Source organism: Pleurodeles waltl, chromosome 3_1, assembly GCF_031143425.1.
Source record: "Pleurodeles waltl isolate 20211129_DDA chromosome 3_1, aPleWal1.hap1.20221129, whole genome shotgun sequence".
Taxonomy (NCBI): Eukaryota; Metazoa; Chordata; class Amphibia; order Caudata; family Salamandridae; genus Pleurodeles; species Pleurodeles waltl.
In genome coordinates, this window is record NC_090440.1 from 179,877,238 (window position 1) to 179,904,750 (window position 27,513).

At 43.1% G+C, this 27,513-nt stretch overlaps 1 protein-coding gene across 2 annotated transcripts in view; it reads right to left on the reverse strand.

The window, feature by feature from the left end:
* FBXO22 (F-box protein 22) overlaps nucleotides 1–26,853 on the reverse strand; it is a 124,824-nt gene extending 97,971 nt beyond the window's left edge. Inside the window, exon 1 of one of the 2 annotated variants that reach the window (XR_011201321.1) lies at nucleotides 26,295–26,683. Coding sequence is in view for 1 of the 2 variants with exons in the window: in XM_069222110.1 (XP_069078211.1) it covers nucleotides 26,295–26,446 (152 nt within the window). In the remaining variant the exon portion in view is untranslated. Of the gene's footprint in view, nucleotides 1–26,294 lie in introns of both variants that reach the window. The other variant, XM_069222110.1, reaches the window with a different exon arrangement.
* Between the last annotated feature and the right edge of the window lie 660 nt (nucleotides 26,854–27,513).

Genomic DNA, 27,513 nt, shown 5'->3' on the forward strand with positions numbered 1-27,513 from the left:
CAACCACCAGCTCCTTGACAACACGCAGTTAGGCTTAAGACCCAACCACAGAATGGAGGCAGCCCTCCTCGCAGCAATGGACGACATCTGTAGGATCCTAGACAGACGAGAAAACACAACCCTCATCCTACTAGACCGCTCAAAGTCCCTTGACTCGTTCTTCCACCATATCCTGATCAGACGGCTTCACAAGACTGGCGTTCAAGGACTCGCCCTCCGATGGATTTGCACCTTTCCCTAATGGGGAGGCTCAATCAGTCAACCTGGCACCGTACTCCTCAGAAGACAGGGAACTTGCCAGCAGATTACCTCAAGGCGTTTCTCTCAGACCTACGGTCTTCAACATCTAAATGAAGCATCTGGTCGACATCATCTGGGCACACAATATCCATATTCTATCATATGAAGACTGCATGCAACTGATACTGCCCCTTTCGGACAAATCCCCTAGCACAAGGAACAATTTCACCACCTGCATGACCTAATGGGCCATCCAGATGAAGTCCAACTGTTTCAAGCTAAACACAAACAAACAATCTGAAGTGATGACATTCCGAAAGAATGCCTTGCCATGGTAATCTACCTAGTGGCCTACAGGCCTTGGACCAAGTCCCACCCCAGTACACAAACAAGAAACCTCAGAAGCATCACTGTTGACCTGGGTGAACAGTTTTCTGTCAAAGTACCTGTGTTTGGTTTCCACACGCCGAGAATGCAGAGAAAGATATAGAAGTGGCTTCCGAACAGCACCAGAAAAACCATCACCCAAGGCCTCATAACCAGCAGGTTGGACTATGGGACACCCCAGTTACGCATGAATCACAAAGTGACCACATACCATCCGGAACACAGCTGCCGGACTAATCTTCAATTTTCCAAGCAGGTCACATATCATCTAGGGAGCTCCACTGGATCCTGATACACAAGTATGCACAATTTATACTATTCACCTATACACAGAGGAGTAAACAACCCAATTCAACTTAACCCGGCCTAGCTGAACAGCGGCACACATTTCTACCAATACTACAGGCACCTCCGCTAAGCCGGATTCTTACTAGCAAGCATCCCATACATTCTCAGAAGCAAATCCGTGGTCTAGCCTTCTTATAAACGACACATCAGAGTCTTCTCCTTGCTCAACTTCTGTAAGAAGCTGAAGACTGGGCTCTTCGAGTAAGCCACGCTCATGGGACCTCACAAAACTGCAAAGTGCCCGAATACCCTTGCAGGTGATAGTGAACTATACAAACACATATAACATAACAAAACATGTCACTCAATCAAGGTTTAACCTAATTACTCAGCAAAATAAGTACTTTGGTTCACTGCCTGTTGCTTTAGTGGTAAACATAACTTTCCCTCTATGGGGAGAAAACTAAAAGTACTAAAAATATATCTCTCTGCTTATATATCTACTGCCAATGGTCTTCCTGACCGTAATATAAACAAGCCTTGGCAAGGTCAAAAGATGTGGCGTTGAAGCCAGTCTTTTTGTTTGGTCAGTTCTTGTTTTGCTTTGTCATGAGTGTTGCAAATTGTATTTGAAAAGCTGTTGGGCCCACATCAATCTGAAAAAAAGCTAAAATATATTTTTATCCCAAAAAGCATGCATTGCCATAAATGCCAAAGGCACTTAAGAGAACTGCTTTAATTGTAGATGAGCTCCTTGGGAAAAATGTTGTCACTCACAGTGATGTTAATCAATGCCTGAAGTGGGGTGAATCACTGCCCCATACTGTTAGCTGTGAAGTACACAATTACACAGTGAAAGACCAATGGATGGAGGGCTGGCTGAAAACATCTGTAAGTAAATATATTATATTATTACGTTAGACCGAAAAAAATGAATTTCTACTAGAACGTTTTGAGTAGTATAACAGCAAAAGTAGAGGTCTATGAATCTACTTAAGGCAACTGTTCGTGTTGGTTCCAAAAGGCTATTCAAAACACTTCAATGTACACCGAAAGATAGTGTATCACCACACATCAATGTACAGTCAAGGAGTGCAGGCATTTTGGAAGAGACATGTAATACACATTGGTCAACTCTCTATGTGCATGCTGGGCTAGGCATAGTTTTATTGCCCCAGTCATCATAATCGGCAATCTCAGTCAGGCCCTCTCACCACAATACATTAAGCCAATTTAAACCTTTCCCAATATTAAAACCAAATATGAAGTGCTTATTCCAGTGGAGACTTTACTGTTGGGGCCTGGAATGGCTTACTGCCAGAGATTCTGCACATACCCTACCTTGGATGTTGGTGGACTCCATATAGCAGTTTCCTCATTGCTTAAAAGTGTGTCTAATGTATGGATGGATCAAAACATTCTGGGGTGGATTTAATACAGCACTTTTCTGGTGGCTTAACAGTGCCTTCGATTGGTAGGTCATCTCTCACTCCTGGGTGTACTCCATATAGCACACTCCTAGTAGCTCTATAGTGCCTCCATTCAATGGGTCCTTTGTCGCTCCTGGATGGATTCCATGTAGCAACTCCCTGGTCGCTTAACCATGCTTCCATATAGGCATGTCCTGACGGTTTAACTGGGCTTTCAAAAGAAGGGTCTTTTAATACTAAGTTGAATGCATTTAACCATGGGATCCAAATGATGCATACCAACATTGGTTCCTACCATTGATACTGTACTCTCTGAAGATGGGAAGTATCTCCATTTGTGCAGGAGTACATTCCCACACACTTGTCTACACATGCATGTGTTGCGACCATGTCAAATCTCATCCAACATGTCCCACACAGAACAACTACAAACAAGACCCTTTGTCAAACTATACACTCCAAAAAGTGGATAGGAACCTTACACAAACTGGACTACTCCAGAGCCTTGCCAGGGGTACGAAGCAGTTTGTACATAATGTGCTGGGACCACACGGAAAACACAATCCAGGCCTCACGAGGGGACTAGAAAGTGCTATGTAAATACCAAATGAATGGAAAATAAAACATTGTTTTAAACTTGACAGACAAGCTGAATGCAACATTTAAAACTACATACTTGTAGCTTGGCATAAATGTCACTTGTCACTAATGCTGTAATGGGTTCTTTCTGCTTGATGTGCACAAATAACACAGATAATTTATTGTAACTTTATACACATGCTGGGTATTTTACAATTAAATAACTACATTTAGAACTCTCTGAATTAATGCTGAGACGAAATGTGAACAGTCCCAATTAAAATGAGAATTGTGAACAAAATGAATGTCTCATGCTCACTCCCAAAAGATATTCTTCTTACACATATGCAACCTCTCACTTACTCCATACCCCCTCCACTTTTCTCACCTCTAAACTCCTCCTCCAATCACCTAGCCAAAGAAGGTTGTTATTTATTACCCTTGTAATACTCAGCTGCCTGCCTAGCACACATTTTTAATGACAAGAGACCTATTAGTCTGCTCCTATCTTGCCATTGCTTAGATCCCTTATCAGCCACCACTTCCCTGCTCATACACGCCCAGCCTCACTAAACACAGAGGATCCAGTAATGTCATACCCACTTACCTCAAAAGCATCGGCGGAAGAAGCTGCGAGATGCGCTTTGGTTATTATCTACATAGTCCAAGACCTAGACCCCTCATCATGCCAAAACAAGATGACAGCCACAATAACAGGTACCAACTTCCACAAAGCAAAAACAGACTTTGTTCACAATATGAACTGTAATCAACATTCCATAGGCAACAGGCACTTCCCCTTCATCTGCTCCCTCTTTTTCTTCTCTGGTAGACGGTGCAGTGTTTGGTGTGGAGTTCCTGAACTCTGCTGAAATAGACTTTTCATATGTCAGTGATATTTCCTGTTAAACGTAACTAGATTAGGCAGAGTTGCTAATGGTTTTCCTGACCTTCCTTCTTCAGCCTCACTTATAGGGGAAGATTTTCAGACCCATTGCTTTGATCATTGTTGCTATCTCATTCTGAAGAGCTTGCCATATTTTACAGTGAAATAATGAAGTCTAAACAAGTTATTTTGTTACTGAATGTAGTTAAGTACCCTCTTTTTGGCATGGTTACCCCCACTTTTTTGCCTGCTGTCAGTGTGCTTTGACTATGTTCACTTGGATCCTGCTAACCAGGACCCCAGTGACTGTGCTCTCCCTCTAAATTTGGTTGTTATTGACTTTGTACATCCCGCCATTGGCATTCTGGTGTCCCCATGTACGTCCCTAATACATGGTACCTAGGTACCCAGGGCATTGGGGCACCAGGGGGTTTCTCATGGTCTGTAGCATGTATTATGCCATCCATGGAAGCCCTTGCAAAATGTGTCTGTAGGCCTGCCATTGCAGCGTGCGTGAAAAGATGCACGCACCTTTTCACTTCAGGTCACTTCACCAGGTAACTATAAGTCACCCCTATGGCAGGCCCTCCTAGCCCAGAGGGCAGGGTGCAAGTACCTATGTGTGAAGGTACCCATGCATGAGCAGAGATGCTCCCACAAACTCCAGCTCTATTATCCTGGACTCCGTGAGTGGTAGGAAGCCATTTTACCAGTGTACTAGACATAGGTTACTACCTATGTCCAGCTACATAATGGTAACTCCGAATAGGTATCAAACATGTCGGAATCATACCCCAATACCGTTGCCAGTATTGGTTGAATGATTCCATGCACTCTGGGGGCTCCTACCAGTTTGCAGGGTTTTCCCAGGCAGACCGCCCTCCTGATGATTGAACAGCTCAAGCCCAGGAGGGAAGAACAAAGGATTTTCTTTGGGAGGGAGAGGCAACACCCTCTCCCTTTGGGAATAGGTGTTACATGGCTTGGGAGGGGTAGCCTCCCCAAGCCACTGGTAAGCCTTTAAGGGCTCATTTCCTGCCCCCCTTGCATAAACTAGTTTGCACCAGTCCAGGGACCACCAGTCCCTGCTATGGCGCGAAACTGGACAATGGAAAGGGAAGTTACCACTCCCCTGTCCATTGCCACCCTAGGGGCAGTGGCCAGAGCTCCTCCAGGTGGTCACTTGATTCTGCCATCTTGAATCCAAGGTGGGAAGAGACCTCTGGGAGCATCTGAGTGGCCAGGTCAGGCAGGTGACGTCACAGCCCCTCTCCTGATAGGTGGTCACCCTGCTAGGTGACCAATCCCCCTTTTAGGGTCATATAGGGTCTGCCTCTTGGGTGGGTCCTTAGAGTCGATATGCAAGATTCCAGCAGGACTCCTCTGCACCATTTACTTCAACTTCTGGCCACTGGAACCACAACTGGACTTCACAGGAACCTACAATCTGCAGCTACAGCAATGACTTCTTTCTGCAACATTGTTTCGCTGGCATCTCCCAGCAACTGCAACATTTCCCCGGCTGTGCATCCTCTGAGGGCGGCAAGTATTCTGTCTGCACTAAGAAGCAAGAAGGAATCTCCCTTGGAGGGAAGGAGTCACTCTCTGCATCCGCAGGCACCAACTGCAATGATTACCAGCTTTGTGGATCCTCTCTCCTACAACTCTGTCTGGATCCTGCAACACAGGTGGTGGTCTGGAGTGGTCCCCTCTACCAGTTAACCAACTTGTAAGGTGGCGAGTCTGTCCCTCTCTTTGTTGGATGGTACCCATGTGCACCGCGACTCTTGCAGTTACCAAGGCTTGTTGGCTCTTCTTCCAAGGGATCTTCAGGCTCAGTGTAGCCACAGCCTCCATCACTCTTCCCTGCAACGCACAGTCTCCTGCAGGCTGCTCCAGCAACACAGGACTCCTTTCCAGGTGTGCTGAGTGGGCCTCACTGCAACTCCTGTATCTGCTGCCTGTGAGTTGCTTGGGAGGTGGGGGGGGAAGGGGCTGAATCCTCGACTTCTGGCTCACCTCACTGTGTTGAAGATCACCTGGGACTCTCCTCCTTGGGTTGAGTCCCCTTCGGACCTTCCTGGTCCCCAGCAGCTCTGCAAGTCTTCATCTGCGACTCTTGCCTTTGCCAAGGCTTGTTGGTGGTTTTTCCACACCACTGACGGACTGGAAATCTTCCGACCTGGGACAGCAACTGCATCTCTTCTGGAACTCTTCTCCTGCTCCTGTGCTGCATAGCCAATTCCTGGTCTTCACCGTTGACCTGCTCCTGCATCTCCAGAAGGGTGGGTAGTGGCTCCTGCCCCCAACTGGACACTCCAACACGAATTGGACTTGGTCCCCTTACTTTACAGGTCCACTTCTGTCATGCTCTATCTTCTGTTTCTTCCAGTTGTGCTTGGGTCTTGCACAATCCTTTTACAAAATGTACTTGTGGATTTGGGGGAAAAAACAGGTACTTACCTCTTCTCTCCTGGTCGCTGGGGGGCACTCTAGTACTTCCCTTTTGGGGTTCCTAATTCCACCAGCTACCCTCTACAGATTTAACTTACCTGGGTGGGGGTCTTCCTTTCGCATTCCATTTTTTTTGTATATGGAGTGGCCTCCCCCTAGGGTCTCCATTGTTTACTGTTATTACACTGTTTTCTATTGCTTTCTATGCCCATTCCGGATTAGTATGGTGTATGTAATAGTGTGTTTACTCACCCGCTAGTAGAGTATTGCCTATATAGTATTCTAGTATTTATGTTACTATAATAAAGCACCTTTATATTTTGTAACACTGTGTGGTCCGTTCATGTGTGTAACTGCTGTGTGACTAAGTGGTATTCATAAGCTTTGCATGTCTCCAAGATAAGTCTTGGCTGCTCATCCACAGCTACCTCTAGAGAGCCTGGCTTCCTAGACACTGACTACACCTCATTAATAGGGGCTCCCTGGACCTGGTATAAGGTGATAACACCATAGGTGCTCACCACACACCAGGCCAGCTTTCTACACTGAATAGCTGCGGAATTCATATTAATCCACACCTGAGCCTTTTCACTTTCCCTTGCCTATATTTAGCTTACTTGCAGTTCTCTGTGTGACCTGAAGGAAGTGGATGTTCCCCTACTGCTACTGTGTGTGTTTTACTTGAAAGGCAGTCTTAATATCAAATGCAGAAGCACTTAATTTTAGAGTAGAATTGTTGAGTCAACCAATAAGCAACCTGCCGAGAATTGGAATGCAGCAAGTCAATTACATTGTTGAGAGCTCTAAGCCTTCATTAGGAGCAAAACTATTTTCAGAAGGCAAAAATGGCTAACACTGGTCTTAGAATTGCAGAGCTTCACTATGGAAGACGGGTGATTCAGGAAGTGGCATCACTAGAACTGCAACTATTGTAGACTGTTCAGCCATGATTGATGAAAGAGACCCATCATCAAATACTTCCCAGTCCATTGACGGGTCCCTAACCCAATGTGGAACTTGCAACTGGCTCTGCTAGTCACACTCCATGCCTATATATCTGTAAACTCTTTGAGAAACAATATGAATTCAACAATGCATACAACCTAACGGTAATACCACAGCAGGAGATTTCACAAGCATACAAAAATGCACACATATCTAGAGCAGTGCTTCCCGCACTTTTTAGGACCACAAACCATTTTTTTTTTTTCCAAGTGACAAACTTTCAGGACTGACCTAGCTTTACTGGCCATGAGGCAGGCGATTTTTTAAATGGAACTAGAGCACTGTGTGGTGGCGCACTGCCATTTCCAGACAGCACATTTTCCATTGAAGTGGCCACTAAACATGCACAGCCATGCAGTTTACTGATAAAACTATACTGTACACAAATAATGTGTAGAAATTATTAATTGTGACTTGGGGGCGGGATATCTTTAAATATTAACTGTTGTGAGAAATCCCATGCTAAACTTCGATATAAGATCGTGTTATATATTGAGCTTCATACCAGAATGAAGTCAAATTTGTGAAAAGTGTTTAATAAATGAGGTAATATTTTTGAACTAAAAGAAGGTGGGCAAAGGTAGTACATATTACTACTGAAAATCCTCTCAGAACTAAAAGTACTTAGCGAATACCTGATAATCGCAAGGTATTGGTTAAAGGGGAGTACTTTGTTGCAATAGGTTTAATTAACCCTGTCCCCTGTGGTAATTTGAAGGGTTACTCTCCAAATTAGTGAATACTTGGTACAGCCCCTTCCTAGAAAGCCACATTGGGCTGTAACAATATGAAGCTGGAAGTATGGCCCTTTTGCGGAACAGACTTCGTTACCAATGGTAAGCTGTACCTTTGTAAAAGAGGCATATGAGAAAATGAAGCGTGCATTAGAGATGATTAACCTAAATGATATACAGTACACAGCAAAATACAGCATGGCAGATGCTCCTTCTCACACTGCTATCCAATGCGAGCCTCATCTAAGATAACATGAACTAGCAACGTACGCGATTTATTTCTTGCTGGCTAAATAATAAAAGTAAATATTCGCCACCCAAAACAGTGAAAGAATTAGTATGCTACATACATGCTAAATGCAGGATGTTGAAAACTGGACCTGAACAGGATCCCTAATGTTCCTCTGTATATGGCAAAAGTATTCGAGGAGGTATGCTGACTTTATGTGCACTGCCATGTGTTCCAGGTATCTTCTGTAATTCTGGAAGTTTCACAGTGATCTTACAGGGCGCAGCACTGGGGAAACATATTATGACTTGCTGTGGTATTTACAGGAGGCAAGTGAGAAAAAAACATGTTAATAAAATCAAGTGTAAGTGGAGGCAAGCATATGAGTAGATTGGATACAAGCCACCCCGTAGTCCACTATAAGAAAAAGATTAAATGAATTTTGTAAGAGTGCAGACTTGTCATTAAACCACTGTATAGAACAGCACAAACAAATGTGCTACGAGGGAATTTTGGAAGGTTACATAAATGAGCTAAGGTGGGGCACAGATATTATTATGCAGATAAAAGCGGCAGGCATCAAAGTAGTATCTGATGTATCACAATAAAATCAAGAGAGATTAAAAGCACTAATGGGTTTGGCAAGTCATTTATTTTATTTTTATTGAATGTGTAAATATGCTATAGAGCCGTTGTAAAGGAAGCACGTTTTGTTTTTATGTTGACACTTGTTTTCAATTTGGTGTCTAAATTAACGTGAATTGCATCATAATTGGAAAATACGTTTTTTTAAAAGGAACGTTTCTGAAAGGTAATGGAACATTGTTACGAAAGAAAGGGTAGTAACATCTAGTAGCAGTATGAAATAAGGCAACCACGTGAATATACATATACACATTAGTAAAAGGGAAGTTTTTTTACAATTTGAAAGTGGTATATATTTATTACGTATGACGTAGTAGGGCAAAGGTGTCAGCTGCGTAATGGGATTTTAACACTTTAAAATAGCTTCTGGCAACAGAAATGAGGCAGAGTGAAATGCAGACTGATTGTTTAGTATGCATGGTGTTGTGTCCGAAGGCAGGTTTGAAATAATCCAAACAGAAGCTGTGGGCTCTTATATACGTCTGTTTAATAACAGAAGTTAGATCCAAACATAACCGGGAGGAAGACACGGAGACACCGCAACCGCCACTGCCTCCTCCGCGCTCCGCTCTCTCTTTTCCCCTTGATTCTATTCCTCACGCCGACACGCACCAATCTCCATCGCACGGTGCGAGGAACAGAATCCTTAGAATACAACAAGGTTATTTGGTTAAGAATTGTAATTGTATTTATTTATAATAGTAGTAGCAATGAAACAGATAAAAGATAAATATGTTTGTTGCATTTTTAACAAACCTTATGTATGTGCTTGTAAATATTTACTTCATCAAATGTCCTCGTTTGATTCAGCTCTGCGAAAGTCTTCTAGGTATGGACAGCAACAGACAATCTGGTGAGTGCTGCCTTTTGGTTCTCAAGCTTCTTTTTATGCCTCTTGGTATTTAATGTTGAACTGATGGTCCGCCCAAAGACAAGGAGACCCCTACCTCCTGCTCTTTTTGTGCAAAGTTCTCCATTAGTTTGATAGGCAGTAATTCCTCTGCACACTTCTGGCAAACCCTTAAGTAGATTTGTGCCCGAGCTGATAGTATACAAGCAAATACCAACAAAACAACACTCTCATTTGTAAGTCAAAATGTTCTTTCCACGCTTGTGCTGTTCGTACTCGTCATTATGGGATAAATAAAAGTCTATATAGCTGTGTGGAGGTCTCCGTTTGTAACAGATGTTCACTAGTCAGCCTGTCATCACATTGCTACAACTGCTTTTACATTTTATAAATCACTCTCCATGGAAAGTAATGTTGTATTTTATTCTACTGCTTTTAAAGCAGTTATTAGGGGACTATAAAATATTTAAATCTAGCCAAGAAAGAAACATGTTCTACAAAAATGAAAGCCATTGTCTATTAAAGAAAAACAATGATTTAGAGGCCTACAGACCTTTCAATACTTTTTCTTCAACTGGAAACAGTGGGTGTGATAATTCTGGCCACTTTCAGGGGGAAGTAAAAGCTTGATTGCTCTTCCTGTAGAGGTCCTAGGTGGTCTGGATGGAGGTGGTCGAGGCAGAGAGGATTCCTCCAGAACCTTTCAGAGAAGTTGTGACACTAAGGCCAGGGCTGACTATAGAGGAGGCATAAATATCTTTATCCATCTGTAGGAACATCACAGCTCAATGGACAGTGTATCAAAAGCCATGGCAACATGGAAGTGCCTGGATGGATGCATGTCATTTTCAATGAAGTCCAGCAGTTCCCTCGTAGTCCTCTTGCAAAAAAAAAAAAAAAAAAGGGCTTAGGATATGGATCCATGTGAGAATGATGCATTCCTGATGACCTAGTTGGAGCGACTACATCTGAAACAGGTAGCTAGATAGGGCTGATATTGCCAGTTGTATAAGGGGATTGGTGCCTCAGGATGCGCCACAGTTTTCTGAGCTACACTTGTGTCAGTTGTAGCTTTGTTGTTAATAGTATGGACAGCTGCAAGTTTGGATGAATATGGTCCATTCATATTCATACAGTGAGACCAGAGTGGATGAACTGCAGGTAAGGTAAAAAGGTTAACTATTCTCTGTAAACCTTTTTATGTGCTTTTGTAGCTTTCGGATTATGAACCAATGATTTGTGGTCTAACCGAAAACATCTTTCTGAGCTGAAAGCATGATTTGTTAACTAATCTACTAAATTCCTACCTCGAACACCCTCAAGAAAACTGAACACTTATGTACATCTGAATCCCTCTGGAGCACCGTCAGGCTCTAAGGATTTGAGGTTGCCTCAGCTGGAGTACTAACAGCGGATCTGTCCTCAACACAGACTACACCACTCAACCTTGAGGCGGATCTCTTCCTCAAGACCGACTACACTGACACTGAAGTCATAATGTATAAAAAAGGCTTGATAATAAAGCCTAACATTTGACATATCAAATTCTTACTCCTTCATCAGAAAAGCGTTTCTAGACAATGAGTATTTAACAATTACCCAAAGAAAAAGCATCCTCTATGTTTGATTAAAACTGGCACTACTAATATGTTTACTACAGCCAAGACCCACTAAGCGAAGTCTATAGTCTTGTCAGACTCCAAGACTCATCTGCAACCCCCTCTGAGGTCACAAACAACACACCTTTATTCATAGCTGGACCGTAAAACATCCCATCAATAAGATAATGAGAACCCCGATGCCGATCATCTTTTCCAGGATTTACAAGCTGCCAGTGACCTGGATTCTCCAGTAGACATGGGCCTTACCTCCCCTAATCCTACAGTGGCAACAGAGAAATCTATCTTCTTCACAACTGTAATCAGGAGAGAGGCAGAAGTCTTGGACCTTACTTTACCCACTGCAGAAGGCAAAACAAATGTCTTGATTGCGGTCCTATTCCCAGGACAGATGAGTCAAAAACCTCTTATAACCTTTAAATTAGGCTTTTTCTGATGTACTGATGGGCACAAGGGCAGACCAGGATCCTGCACCACCAGTCAACAGGGAGGTTGCAAGGTGGCATAGGTTTGACCCAAAGATCCTCCTGGAAGACTAGTAAAGCAGGCGTCCATGAGCAGAATCAATACAAATGTATTTCTGCCCCCCCCCCTCCACCTCACAGAGAATCCAAACAGATGGAAGCATTGCCAAACACATGTTTTCCTTTACTAGCCTTGCCCTTTAGTCAGTCAACACCAGCTGCCTCTTGGGTAGGTACTCACATGCATTGTGGAATAGAGAGCCAAACATACTGTTGGTCTTCCTGAGGACATTCAGCCAACCCTACAAACTCATACACGATGGCCACATCAAAATGCTGGAGTTACATGTGATTTGGATGGCACTGCAGATGCTCCTCCCATCCATCAAGGGTGTTGGATCTCAATGGCAACACAACCGCCATGTGGTACTGCAACAAACAGAGCATGGGCGGAGGGGGGTCATGGGTTCTGTGCTAGGAGCCTCTGTTTCTGGAAGTGAATAAACGCTCAGGGCATCTCCCTGATCACCTAGCACCTGGCAGGATTTTTAAACGCCAGTGAATACAAATTCAGCCGACATTGCCTAGTCAATCACAAATGGAAGTTGCACTCCGAAGTGGTACAGGGCATCTTCCAGCAACAGGGACAACCTTGGTTCTTACTATTTGCCACTGAAGACAGTGCACAGTGTCCAGGCTTTTCAGGGTTGGAGTTCTCAAAATGATTCTCCCTCAATGATGTCTTTTGCCTCATTAGGGGTGTAGGCCTCCTGTATGCCTTTCCGCCATCTCCTGGCCAGTGTGCTAAAAATGATTAAGAAAGACCAGGCACAAACTGTCCTAGTGGCCCTGTACTGTACAAGGAGATTGTGATACCTGAAGCTTCTGGACATGGGCATCTGCCCCTAGAATGCGATCTGTATTCAATCACCGATTCCAACTTGACCACTGACTCCATTTTGTGCTTAGCTTCAAATGTCGTCACATTGGTGGCACATGTATTTTTCCACGCACAGCTTGTTCTCTACATTGAACGTGTTTTCGCTTTGCTCACCAGGGAAGGGAACATAATATAGGGGATACAATGCTGATAAGAGTGTACAAGGATGAGAATGTTTATAGCAGAGAAGGGTACGGCTCTGTCTTGGAAATGCACCTTGGGATCTGGCCAGTCCTTTTGTGCATTTTCAACACTAAGTATAGCCAGCGCTTGAATTTCACAACTTACTGGAAGAGAGAGGGGAGGGTACCAGAACCTTCCTCTTAAGTTTAAGGTATATAAGGTGGGGAAACGGCTCTTAGGCAGAAGAAACTCATTTCTGAAGGGGAAAAGGTCTCCTGTCTCATCTGTCCAGTGTTCCTCAGCTTGATGTTGGCCAAGACAAGAATGATGTTGGATTCGATCTCCATAGTGATGCATTTTTAATTCCTAATTATCTAGCTTTACTTTGTGCATGCATAAATATATATATATATATATATATATATATACACACACACACATTTACTGCATACATATTAATTGTTGACATATTGCATTTTTTCTGATTGTTATTCAACTGCTGTGATTATTTTAGTAGCTGCACATGTTTTGCTGCATTCAAGTTAAATGCTCATGTTAATATTTTTGTATACTTTTGTTTGAACCCTGGGAACTGCCTTAATCAATTCATTACTAAGACTAGGAGTGCTGCATTCTTTAGCCTTTTTCCCTTTTAGTTTGAAGGTAAGTCGAACAATTTGGCGTAATCGTTTGCAGGATATGAAGTCAAAGATTTAAAAGTGAAAAATGTTTGGCAAGAAGTCAAAGGTAGTTTCCCAGGTTCCAAAGACAAACCAGGGTGAGAAAAAGCAACCTATGATGTTCTTGTGAATGAATGGTGGAGCAGGATTATGTGAGAATTGGGACAGATGTCTTAGCGATGCTGAGCCAAAAACAGTTTTGCTCTGTTTACAGAAAGTACCTCTGGAACTGGAACTGGAACTGGGATGTGATTTCTTTTTTTTTTAGCCAGACAGGGCTGGATCCTGTTAAAAATGCACGAAAGATATGTGCAGCTGGAACAAGAAAACCAGCAATTAGAGAGGCAGCTAGTTGAAGCTAAAAATAATGTAACCATGCTGTCATGTCAGCATAAGTTACTGCAAGATTAAGCAGATACTTACCAATCTGTCGCCAAGAAGGCAGCTGTTAGAGTTGCCCAATACAAGTATCGGAAATGTAGGGGTAAAGTCAATCAAAAGAAAGTTCATTTAGTTATTGCTAAAGCAGGGTTAAATTGGGATCCAGAAATCTGGGACTCAAATATCTGTGACTCAACCGATTTTTAGGATTCCAGTGACAAGTCAGTTTAAAAAAAAGAAATTAAAAAAAAAGGTGGGGGCCAGCTTGAGCCAGACGAACATAAAAAGGTTTGTGCACAACCAATATGTAGATGGAAAATACAGTGAACTCCACAAAACCTGAGGGGGGATGGTGATTGAGATGCACTCCCTAGAAGATTACACCCAGCAGGAAGTCAATGATATTATAGACAGATTCAAGCAGAGATCTGGGGAAACATTACTTACATGGATGGTGCGATTATTTGACACAGGAGCCTCTGGAGTAATGTTAGATATAGGAGACGCTCCCAAGTTGTGTACTCTTAGCACTGACCCCATAATACAGGAGCAGATTAGGGGTTTTCAGGGTAACCAACAGATCACTCTACTGCAGTTACCAATCGTGGGTGTAACCATAAGTATCCTACAGAATCAGATCAGCCACAAAATGACAAGCCCTCGTACACTTTAAGAGATGCCATGCAGAGAATTAAGGAGGAGGGAATGAAAACTGCTATTTTCCTGGGTGATACTCAGCGTCTGTTAGATGGACTGCTCTCTGTGTCAGTGTGAAATAAACGTATTTGCACGCTCCTCCAGCTTTCAAGCAGGTAATAATGGCTATCCTAATTAATCAGGCAGAGAAAGATGTACTGGAGGCAGTTCACAAGTTAGGAGAGCTTGGAGACTGGACAAAACCTGTGAAATCCTTGAGGTCTGAGGGTTGCACAGATATAAACAGTGTATCTAGGAGAGACATGTTTATGGCATTACTGAAGGATAGTGCCAACAAGGAGCAGATTGATGGGATGAATACCAAAAGCTTGTGGGAGATGTACCGTAAGTGAGGCTGGACAAAAAGGAGGGCAGCAGGAAAGTGAACAGGCATGATAGTGAACAAGTGACTTGGTGCCATCCACAGATGCAGGAGGGAGGAAAAGAGGGAGAAAAAGGTTTCTTCACGAGGGAAAGAGGAGGAAGATTTGGACAGCGATTGAGGAATCTCCTCGCAGATATCAGCGCATATTTCCAGACCTGACTTGGGCAAAAGTCGACAGGTTTAAATCAGATTTGGAAACAGGCCAATCTCCGATACAGGGATGGGCTCGTAAAGATAACTGACTCCATGTTGGTTTAGAAATTCACTGGAAGCACAAAAATGTTCAAAGGGGCCGGGTATTAGTCGACACTGGAGCAGAGGCCTCTTTAATTTATGGAAAACCAAAAACACTTACAGGTCAGCACTACACCATCACAGGGTTGGGTGAAAAGCAAATCCCTGCAGTGCAGACTACTGTTCAAAAGAAAATAGGGAGAACACCAAAAAGAGAATATACTGTTTGGATTGTGTCCCTCCTTTACTGGGAATTGACATTCTGAAGGGGATGACTTTATACTTGGATGATTGTTGTTACCAGTTTGGATCAAACAGATACATTTCAGTGGCAGCAGGGAGGGTGGGTCATCTGAAGATACCCCAAGTGAAGGTGCCCCCAGCAACCAAGGTGGTTCGTTTGAAACAATACCAAATTGTGGGAGGGCACGAGGAAATACGTGAGACTATAAAGGAGCTGATGGAGGCAGGTGTGGTGGCTCCAGTCACCACTGAGTGAAACAATTCTCTGTGGCCCATGCGCAGACCGGATAGACGCTATAGAATGACTATTGATTATCGTGAATTGAACAAATATACGCCCCCCCTTTGACTGCTGCAGTCCCCGACACCATCAGCTTGATTGAGAGAATACAAAAACATAAGGGGACCAGGTATGCAACCATTGACATTGCCAATGCTTTCTTTTCTATATCATTGACCCCTCAGAGCAATTTGCTTTCTCGTGGAAGGGCAGACAATTACGAATGCTAAGGCTCCCCCAAGGGTATGTATCTAGGATCACCATTTGTCACCGTCTGGTGGCAGAACACCTGGATGAAGTATCTGCCACATTTCAGGGGTGCAACTGTCTCATTATATTGATGATGTGATGATTCAGGGAGAGACAAGATCAGTTGCATACTCAGTCGGACAGGGTTGTGGAACTCTTACAGAGCAAAGGGTGGATGATTAATCCAGATAAGACAAGGACTCTCTGAAAATGTGAAGTTTCTAGGAATTCAGTGGAATCAGGGACATAAAGAGGTGTTGCCCCAGGCAAAACAAAAGATCTTAGAATTCACTACTCCCTGTACTAAGCAGGAGATTCAGCGATTCATTGGATTGTTTGTTTTTTGGAGACAGCATATCCCTCGCTTGAGTCAGATTTTGGCCCCTTTGTACAAAGTGACAAGAAAGAAACATGAGTTTGAATGGGGAGAGCAGTAGCAGCAGTCAGTGTTTGACTTGGCAAAGGAGGAGATTCAACAGGCTTTAGACTTATGGCCGGTACAAGAAGGAGACACTGAGTTATATGTAACCATTCAGGGGCAATATGCAAGTTGGAGCATGTGGCAAAAACAGGGAAGAAAAAGTGCCCCTTGTTTTCTGGACCAAAAAGCTACCTGATTCTGAAGAGCGATATACTCCCTTTGAGAAACAGTTACTTGCTCTAGTGGATACTAAGCAAATGACCCAAGGTCATTATGTGATTCTGAGACCCGAGATTCCAATAATGCAGTGGGTGAGGAGTTCACCTAAAACTCACCGCATAGGACAGGCACAAGAGGCCAGTATAGTTTGATGGAAGTGGTACATACAAGACAGGGCCCGAGTGGGACCAGCAGGGACAGCAGTCCTGCATGAACAGGTGGCACAAGCCCCTGTGCAGGATGATGAGAGGGTGCAGGAGGTACCAGAGATAAAAGAGTCACCAGTGAGGTGGGGTGAGCCATTTGAATCCTTGTCCCCTGAGGATCAGAAGCTTGTAGGATTTAACGATGGTTCAGCCAAGAATGTGGGGGACAAAAGACATTGGAAGGCAGTGTCAAATAATCAAGTCACCAAAAAGCTGCTTTCCACTACAGGAGAAGGGAAGAGTAGTCAATATGCAGAACAGTACGCTGTATATCAGGCACTGAAACAAGAATTGCCTGGGACCTGTCACATATTTACTGATTCTTGGTCTTCCGCCAATAGGTTAGCCACGTGGCTTCCCTCATGGCATGCACATAACTGGCAAATACATTCTAAGGAGGTGTGGGGCAAAGAGTTGTGGCAAGAAAATTGGGAAATGCTAGAGCAAAGTACTGTTACTGTGTATCATGCAGATGCCCTCTGTCCCACCTACTCACTAGAACAATGGTTTAATTCCCTTGCAGATGACAACGCCAAAACCTCAGAGGCAGAAGTGGCAACACAGTATTTTAACTTGATCGGGATGGCTAAGTGGGTGCACCAAAAATGTGGACATATGGGAATGAAGGCCACTAAGAGGTAGGCAGAACTTAGAGAGATGCATTTTCCCCGAGATTTGATAAAAACCTTGATCATGCAGTGTCCTATTTGTCAACACACACAACAGAGATCTGTCCCGCAAACGGTCAAAGGTCAGTTGGGGAGAGGGAAGTTGCCTGGGCAGATATGGCACATTGATTACATTGGGCCACTACTGATTAGTCGTGGGTGTCAATACGCTTGCACAGTAGTGGACACCTATTCTGGTTACCTGATTGCCTTGCAAACATGCCACTCAGTAAAATACCATTAAAACTCTGGACTTGTTAATGTGTTATGGGGTCCCACTCCAATTCAGAGTGACGGGTCACATTTCAAGGGAAAATTGGTGCGGTGCAAGATTATTGCCCACAACACAATATTGAGTGGATTTATCATATTCCATATTATCCACAAGCTGCACGACTGATTGAGAGAATGAACAGCTTGCTGAAAGCCCAAGTACAAAAACTATCAGATGGAACTTTGAGAAACTGGAGAGAAAATTTTAATGAATCCCTCCAAATTTTAAATAACGGACCACTGACAAATGGAGACCCCTTTAATGTGAATGTTGACCCCAGCATTACAGTTACAACCCCATGTAGCAACCAACACCACCATGTACTAGGAAATAAAGCCAGGAGCCTTAGCTCCTTACCGAGCCACACCATAATGATCTACATGCCTTAAGGAGAACCCACCTATTGAAACCAAGAGACAGGGAACTTCTTGAAACAGGTGTTGGAATACAGATTCCCGTGGAGCATTTTGGATTGATTGCTCCCAGATCTGGGTTGGTATTCAGGTCTTTGAGGGGGGTGGAGGAGTGATCAATGTAGACTACCAAGGAAAATTTAAAAATATTCTCCTGAATAGTCAAGACACTAACTTGATAATACAACCTGGAGATAGAATTGCTCGACTTGTAGTTATTCCAGTTTATGAAGAAATAGTGAAAAGAGGGACTGCCCAGGCCCTTCTTACAGTGCGTGGGGAGGGAGATTTTCGCTCAACTGACAAAAACGCTGGTGCTAAGCTGTGGGTAGAATCCCCAAATCGTCCTCCTTAACCAGCAGAAATCATAGCAGAGGGCAAAGACAATGTCCTGTTAGTCATGAAACCAGGATGTGAGAAATGGGAATATATATACCAGTGGATAAATGTTATTTGCGGGAATGATCAGACGTGTCTCTTTTACAGATCATACTACAAGGTGTCTTTGTGCTAGCTGTTCTACGTGGTCTACCTTCGGCCGTGAGCATGTGGGGTTGGGAGGGACCGAAAGCCCCCAGCTCCGAAATTACTGACCCACCGACCACACTGATCAACACCTTTACTTCACTTGACTGAAAATGTTTGGATTCATCTGGCATGAGTCGCGCTCAACAGATCTGATTTTTGCATGTCTAACCTGCAAAGAACTGTTTTTTGTTTAACATTTTACTGTTTTAAAATTGCCATCTTTCGTGTTAAAGGGTAAATTAAGAATGGGCGGCAGATGAGGCTCATAGGCTTTGCCAGTGCTTGTTCAAATTACTTTCAGAAGGGTTACAATAGTTACTTAAGTTAGCTTGGAGAGTGACACAATGTCTAAGATGCAACAGATTGATAGAGGAAAACAGATGTCTCTGATGACATGGGTTATATGGTAAACATAGACCAATAAAGGGGGGTCTCAGTACAACAGAGAAATCAAGTTTCCAGAGTCCTTGAATGAGCTGTTTTTTTCTATTCGATTTGGTATATGTAGTCCTGAATTTTAAAAAAAGTATTAACAGTTCTTAGAAGTACCAAAAGGCAAAAAAAAAAAAAAAAAAAAAAAAACCAGGACTGCAAAAGATACTCACTGTATTTAAGCAACAGGAGCAACCCATAGATCTTTGTGAACCTGGGTATACAATAATCTCAAGCCAATACTAGTTCTCATTGGTATCATTTCAACACAATTCTAGTAATTAGTGAATTCACTATATGCAATTAACACTCACAACAACACATATGATCATCACTCATACTATTTCACTGTAAGTAGTTTTTATAAAATGCCTTGTGAAAATAAACAATTTCAAAAGAAGTGTGCAACATGTCTCAAGTGAAATAAATGGAAACTACAACAGAGATACAGTAGAAGGAAGTAGAACAATAAAAACTGTGTCTAACAAACAACTCATCAATTTTAAGAAAGTCCATTAGCAATATTTGCCTATGCCCAATTACAATTCGGGTATTATTCAGTTTGGTTGTTTAAGCTGTCAAAGGCCTTTCGACTTTTCACAAGATATCAGGATCTCATCATGACATTACTAGTATAGACGCATCTGAAATGAGTAAGTAGCTCAATTAGAATAGGTCTGATGTTGATTCTCATAATACACAGACCTCAAACAAACAACTTTGGACAAACTGGAATAAGCAAATGACATGTGTGCATGTTAACTGACTAACTAAAGACTGGAATAATTCCTTAGGTCAGCATGTGAGAAATCTAACTGCCATATGAAAGGAAGATAAAAAGTTGAGAGTTGGGCTCAATATCTACGACATGTTCCCGCCACAGTATAGTGCTTGGGATTGAATTCACTGATGAACACACCAAACGAAGAACTAAAAAGAAATTGTGGAACTAGAAAAAGAGCTGCTTGGAACCGAGGCTCTGATAGAAGCACAAGAGGACCTAGACAAACTGAATTGAACAAATTTAGAGTTTAACAACATATAACTTAAAACAAAGGCAGGTAAAGTAACTAAAGACATTAAGAACTTTTCCAAAGAACAAGCATACCCCCTTACTTGTTGGGCAACTTCTACACAGAGAACCAACTTCAAAATAAAGCATACATTTGGGGCAGATACAAAAATTGAAAAAATCTATAACCTTTCCAGAGTCTGCAGCAGCATCAGATGAATCTGACACACATGAAGAACCCAGGAGCAACATCTCAGGACAACCTTTTTTCAGCAAGAGGCCAGAAATGGAAAAGGACAGAGGCACCTAATGGAATCAGAATCGTGAGGATCTCCTCACACAACGGAAATATTACGGATGGGGAACGAAGGGTCCCTAAACCCATCCTAATCGAAAGATCTCCAAAACAACCAGATAATACCTATATCTAATATATGTCCAAGCATATCATGTCCTCCACTGGGATCTCTTTCCTAAGTAACGGGCTTTCATTTGTGATTTCTGGGAGGACTGACTTTGTGGTATCTGAGAGAACTGACTTTTTCACTCTGCAAACTGAGCTGCAAAACCTTTTTTTGCAACCTCCATCTGAAACAGTTTCTTCAGATAAAAAGGTTACAGTGAATGTCTCTGTGAGAGGTCTAAGACTATCGAACACCTTTTTCCCTCCTAATGTAGGGAAGCCACATGAACTACTTAGTTTTGAAAAACTGGTACCAAGTGACATTTCCTGTTTGAAAAATACCAAAGCCTTTATTCCTATAAGATCTTGCTGGAATAACGAAAGGCTATAGAATACCTGAAAAAGAACGCATCCATCACTGTTAAGCTCACAGAAAAGGGTGCTAGTATAGTGTTACAGGACATGCAGGACTATGTGGGAGCCAAACTCCAATAATCATCTGAACCCTAATATTTGATCACCCAGATTTTTACCAAAATAATTCAGCACCAGTGTCGCCAGCAGAGCTAAACAAAAATAAAATATTGGAAGCCTAAAGGAATCAGTTCTATATCAAAACTAAAGCAAAAATGAATGTATTACAGAATAGTTAAAGTGAGGTACAGAGGAAAATGTATGTAATACCCTGAAGGCTCAATACAAAAGCACAGAAAGTCATATGGTCAGCTCCTTAGAATGCAACAAATTTGCATATACAATGATTACTTACTACTTTAAGGAAGCACATCTGCTGCAAACTAGATTACTAGACAGGAGCTACCCACATAAAATAGTAAAGACTGACCTGAAAGGGGCCTGGTACAACCCAAGGGAAAAACTGTTACAAACTGATACTAGAGATTCAAATGACAAACTTCATCTTCATAGCTACCTTTTGTTTTCATACTAATAGGGTTACTGCCTCTATAAAAACGACAGAAGCGCCGTCCGCAAAATACTGATGTTTATTTTGGGCTGTCAATATTTGCCTTTAAAAGGGGGGAAACACATTAAGGACTATATTGTCCACAGAGCTAATTAGGGCAGACCACATGCACTGGAGAGCACCGTAGTAGGATTTGAAGCAAAGTGTCCAGCGGACTGCTGGTCTTTCCCTACCTCGAACTACTATGCGAGCAAAGCGGAATTATGATATTAATAAATGAAAGACATTCAAAAACGTTTAAACGGACATAGCATCATGAATTTGATGTTGTCTGTGCAATACTGAACAATGTTTGTTTTTACACATATAAATAACAGTTGAATATTATTATTTAACACTTGATTATTGTGTACTTATCCCAGCTAATAAAAGTACATCATTAATTTGGACCAGTAATAGACCCGCCTACCCCCATTGACTTAATTATGTAATATCACAGATATGTATGGGATGCTCTTCCCTCCAACAGGGAGTTCGACACTGACGGGATGGTTGAAAGCATCACTATCCAAAATGCGCTCCATGCCTTTGTTGATGAAACCTCAATAGTCTGACACCGGCTGTCATGTAATGCTGGAATGCAAGCTGCAACTAAGCCTCGCTTCTGAGGCTTTCCATAATTGAAACCACTTATGCGCACCTTAGTGTTTAGGACTCACTACAGGGCCGGCGCTAGGCATGGGCAGTGTGAGCACCAGGACGCCACATTCAGGTTACGGAGGCATACCTGTCCTTTAGTGCACCCAGTCTTTCCAACTGAAAGAAATGTGTCTCGTTTTAACTGCGCCCCTATAGTCTCCGTTGAAAGGAGATACATTCTGCAAGTTTGTCCTGCATCTAGGCCCCTTGCCTGGCTGCCCACACAAGGGCACTGTGGGATGCAGATTGTCCTACAGTTTACCTTACCTCTGGACCCCGCACCCCAGCATTAACACAAAGCAACTCTCACACCTTCAGCCCTTTAGGAGCTGCCAGAGGTGCTTGTAGAGGGAAGGGATTCTGACCAGGAGGGGTCTGCACAAAGCAACTTCAGGAGCACGGGCATCTACTGAGATACTAACCGCCCTGAATGTGTCACGTTCTATGAAAACGAGACGGGCCCGCAAATTTACTTTCTGCCCAGGGCCCCCAAAATCCTAGGCCCGTCTCTAAGTCTCGGTATGTGAAAAGGATGGTCATTGCTATCGACTTCCCCACAATGACATGAGTAAGGGGTGCTCTGTATTAATAATTTCAGCAACACTACACAGTTCACGTGCTTGTGACTATGATGGTTTATAATACTGTTGTGACGTGGCTCGGAACTCCGGTGTGTCATGTAGAATCCTTTGACGGAGCATGTGATGTCTTGGGATTCCACATGCCACTAACGGACCGCTGCACATGCCTCTGCTTCCTCTGTGCCCCTTTAACTTGTATATTAACTTTAAGTGTTGCTTTATATTAGTTTTACAATAAAGTGTTACTTACCTTATGAACCTGCGTTGGATTATTGGATCTCCTCAGAAGTGGCGACGAGGATGAAGCGGATCACTTTGACGCACTTCGCTTCGTGTTCTCCTTCAGTGCGTCGGTGAAGTTGGGACTGGCTCTGTTGACCTGGATTCGTGGTCTATGAGCGTCCTGTCTCGGAGAGGTCTCGGTCGGCTTCAAGGTATTTGGGGGCACAGAGTGGAGAGCTAACACATCGTTGGGCCTAACGGTGTGTTCGGCGCGAGGCATAATCAGCTGAGCGAGCATGCTGTACTGAGCGCGGCGCGAGGCATAATTAGCTGAGCGTGCTTGTGTTCTACTGAGTGCTACTTGTGTGCGCTGTATTTTTTTTTCTGTTTACCTTTGGCAGTACTTTTTTTTCTTTTGATGAATTAGCGCTCAGTGTGCTGCCAGCGTTAGTCTCTCCTCCTCCTGGGAACTGTCGATTGTTACTAGCAGGAAGTGCTAAAAAAAAACTGAAGAGGGACTGTTTTGTTTTTTTGTTTTGTTTTTCTTCTGACATCAACATAGAAGAAGGACTCCAGAAGGATAGTGCAGTTTATATCGGCCATCTTTCTTTGGGACATCATAGACACATATATATATATTTTTTTCCTTCTCTCTTGCTTTTTTTCTTCTTTTTCTTTATTTTTCTCATATTATTTTTATTTTTTTACTGGTACTGTTTTTTTGTCAATCTCAAGAAGAAAAAGGGAAAATTATAAAAAAACAAGAATGCAGAACGTGTTGCGACCCTCTCCTTTTTTACAAGATCCGGGTGACCCTTCTTTGAAATGGAACTTATGGCTGCGTTCTTTCAAGGCTTATTTAGGAGCTATTGATGGTCACAAATTTAGGCCTGAAAGAAAAAAAAAAGTCTAATGTACTATTATCTAGGTGTGGAAGGACAGAATATCTTCGACCATCTACCAGTCTACGAATTATGTGAGGAAGAAGAGTTAGATGAGTTTGAAATGGCGGTCACACAACTGGACAAGCATTTCACGAAGACCAAGAATGTTGTTGTACATAGGTACAAATTTTTCACGAGGGCGCAAAATCCCAATGAAAGTGTAGATTTGTTTATTACAGCATTAAAAGTGTTGGCTGCCAAGTGCGAATTTGAAAATTTCACATCTCAACTCATACGTGATCAACTAGTAGCGAGATGCTATTCTAAAAGAATCCAAGAAAAGTTGCTAACATGTAAGGATCCGTCTTTAGACAAAGCTATTGACATAGCAAAGAGCATCGAATGTTCCTTGGAGGATGCAAAACAGTTGGAGTTGTCTTTGTCTAATGTTTCTATTTCAGGTGCGGTGATGAATACACAGAACAATGATTACAAGAAACAAGTTTGTGCCGAGAAAAAACAAGAGAACATTCCATCTTCTAGGAATACCTTGCCATCTAAATTCAACCAAAAGACTATGGGGGTCATTCTGACCCCGGCCAGCGGCAGAAGCCGCCGGCCTGGCGGGGACCGCCAGAATACCGCTGCGCGGTCAAAAGACCGCCGCGGCTATTCTGGGTTTCCCGCTGGGCTGGCGGGCGACCGCCAGAAGGCCGCCCGCCAGCCCAGCGGGAAACACCCTTCCATGAGGATGCCGGCTCCGAATGGAGCCGGTGGAGTGGAAGGGGTGCGACGGGTGCAGTTGCACCCGTCGCGATTTTCAGTGTCTGCATGGCAGACACTGAAAATCTTTGTGGGGCCCTGTTACGGGGGGCCCTGCAGTGCCCATGCCATGGGCAGGGGCCCCACGACACCCCATACCGCCATTCTGTTCCCGGCAGCCAAAACCGCCAGGAACAGGACGGCGGTATGGGGGTCGGAATCCCCATGGCGGCACAGCTATTCCCCAGGGCAGCGGGAAACCGGCGGTACACCGCCGGTTTCCCGTTTCTGACCGCGGCGGTACAATGAGCTTGAGGTTCACAATTCATTTTAACAAGTGAGGAAGGGTGTTCATGGTGATAAAATAAAGATCGAAAGGAAAAGAAGTATGAGAGAATGCCATAGGCCCGCAAAGTTTTGTGACTATGCCTAGTTGTAAAAAAAAATATATATATATATATATATATATTAATCACTTATTTAGTAAGTTGTTATGCTGTGTATAAGTTTTACATTTCATATTAGTTGTATTAATTTTGCTCTTTGAAGTGTGTTATTTATTTAAATCAGTGTTATTGTATTTAAAATTTGGTTCTATAAAAAAAAAAAAAGGGGGGGGGGGAGGAGCGGTGTTGTGACGTGGCTCGGATCTCCGGTGTGTCATGTAGCATCCTTTGAAGGAGCATGTGATGTCTTGGGATTCCACATGCCACTAACGGACCGCTGCACATGCCTCTGCTTCCTCTGTGCCCCTTTAACTTGTATATTAACTTTAAGTGTTGCTTTATATTCGTTTTACAATAAAGCATTACTTACCTTATGAACCTGCGTTGGATTATTGGATCTCCTCAAATACCAACTCATCCAAGCGAAACATGCGCCTCAACATACCAGATTTGGCAGGCTGGCAGATAGGGACCACTACTTACCAAAGCCTCATCGGGCATTGTGCCTTCTAAGACTCAGGAGTAAGTCGACCACACGCCATAATTCACTACTCCTCTGATATGTAATGATGAGTCATTACTGTAAAGATTACTTATTCTTTCGTAGCTTATACAACCATACATTACTATGGCCACCTAAGACAATTATTATCATATTCAACGTTCACGCCCGCCTAACCACACTAGACCTATTCTAATTGAGCTATTTAATCCTACTCTACTAATATACTAATGTGATCATGGTATCTTGTGAAGGGTCTAAACCTACTTACAATGAAATAAGATGAGTGATGGTCATGTGTGTTGTCGTAAGCATTAATTGCACATAGTGGTGTCACCAATTCATTAATCACCAGAAATCTATTGAAATTATACTGATGAGAACCACAGTTTGCTTCAAATAAATGTGTAAAATCCTCATGCGAGGAATTTGAAAGTGTCAGGGCTCAGGTGGTGGGAGGGACAGGGGTGCCATGAGACATTTTCATAATGGATGTGGCCATCACAGTCATGGGAAGGGTGAGTTACGTGAGCTCACATCTGAAGCCTCTGGACGCAGTATTAACAAATAAAGATCCCTTAAGTGGCGATGAATGTCATCGTTTTTACATTATTCATGTTGCATGCGAGAGCAAAAATGCAGGTTTTCCATCCCCATTTTCTTTTTCTATGCTTACCAGGCCGTCCTTAGCAGAGTCTTGGTGGGAAGGAAGCTCAGCACTCGCTCCACTACCTCGGCCAGGTTGCTTAGCACGTAGGTGCCTCTCGCATCCACCTGACAGCAGGTACCTAAATCCATCCTTTCCGAGTACCCGCACTTCCACTCCATATTCACACAATCCAGAAAAAAACACTTCCGGTAGATAGTAATTTACTTCCGGAACACTTGAGGCTGATTGCCATAGAGACCAGGCGAATTATCGAAATAGAAAGGAGAATACATTGGTTGTCCGGCAGCCATCTTAGCACAGGAGTCCTCTTCTTCCAACCGAAAATAACAGTGACGTGTGTTACACAAATCGATATAAATGGGCAACAGTCTTTCGCTACTGTGTAACTCCCAAAATACAAACGCCGTCTGATATTTCTATTTTCGCTTTTAATTATACGCTCAAAGAAGGTTCTGATCGGCCATGTCTCTTATAGGTACGGCGAGAACAGACGTAAGCTTGGGAGGCAAGTTCCCATTGGTTAAAACGATGACATTTTTATGAGCGAGCACAAAGCGCTCCGTCCATTCTGTAATCTCTTTTTGGGCTTCAAACCACGCCCATGTGACGTCACTCATTTACATTGGATCGTGGACTTGCCTTTTAAAATCCGCTTGCTTTCATTTTTGTGAAAGGCATGCATACTTCATGCCCTTTCCGGTGTTTAGCCCACCTACACAGCACCGGTAAACTACTCAGAACATACGAGGCTCCATGTTTTTAGCCTGGGGTCCGGACAACGCTCATAGCTCTAACTCGAGCAAATGCGAGACCCTTTGCATTGAAAATGCTTGTTTTATCTCAGACCCGGTGAGCTCAAGCAGTTCAGTGATAACGCTGTGTCTTTTTGAAAACTGCGGTAACGGAGCTCTTGAGTATTTTGCACAACAGTCATCCACCTGATCATTGAAAAGAAGTGGATGCGGGGGGGCTGAGGCTACGTGGGCTGAGAGCGCAGGATATGGTACATTTCACGGAAGGATCGGACGGCTTCTTGGACAGCCGAGGCGGGGATCTGGCTTGCACGATCCACGATCATTGTCCATCAATATTGATGCAGTAAACCCCTCTCTAAAAAACATCCTCAAGAAATGTAATTACAATAACTGTATGTACCCTATTAGCCACCTTCAGTTCAATCCACTTGGAAAACCTACCCACTAGGACTATAATGTACTTACATGAG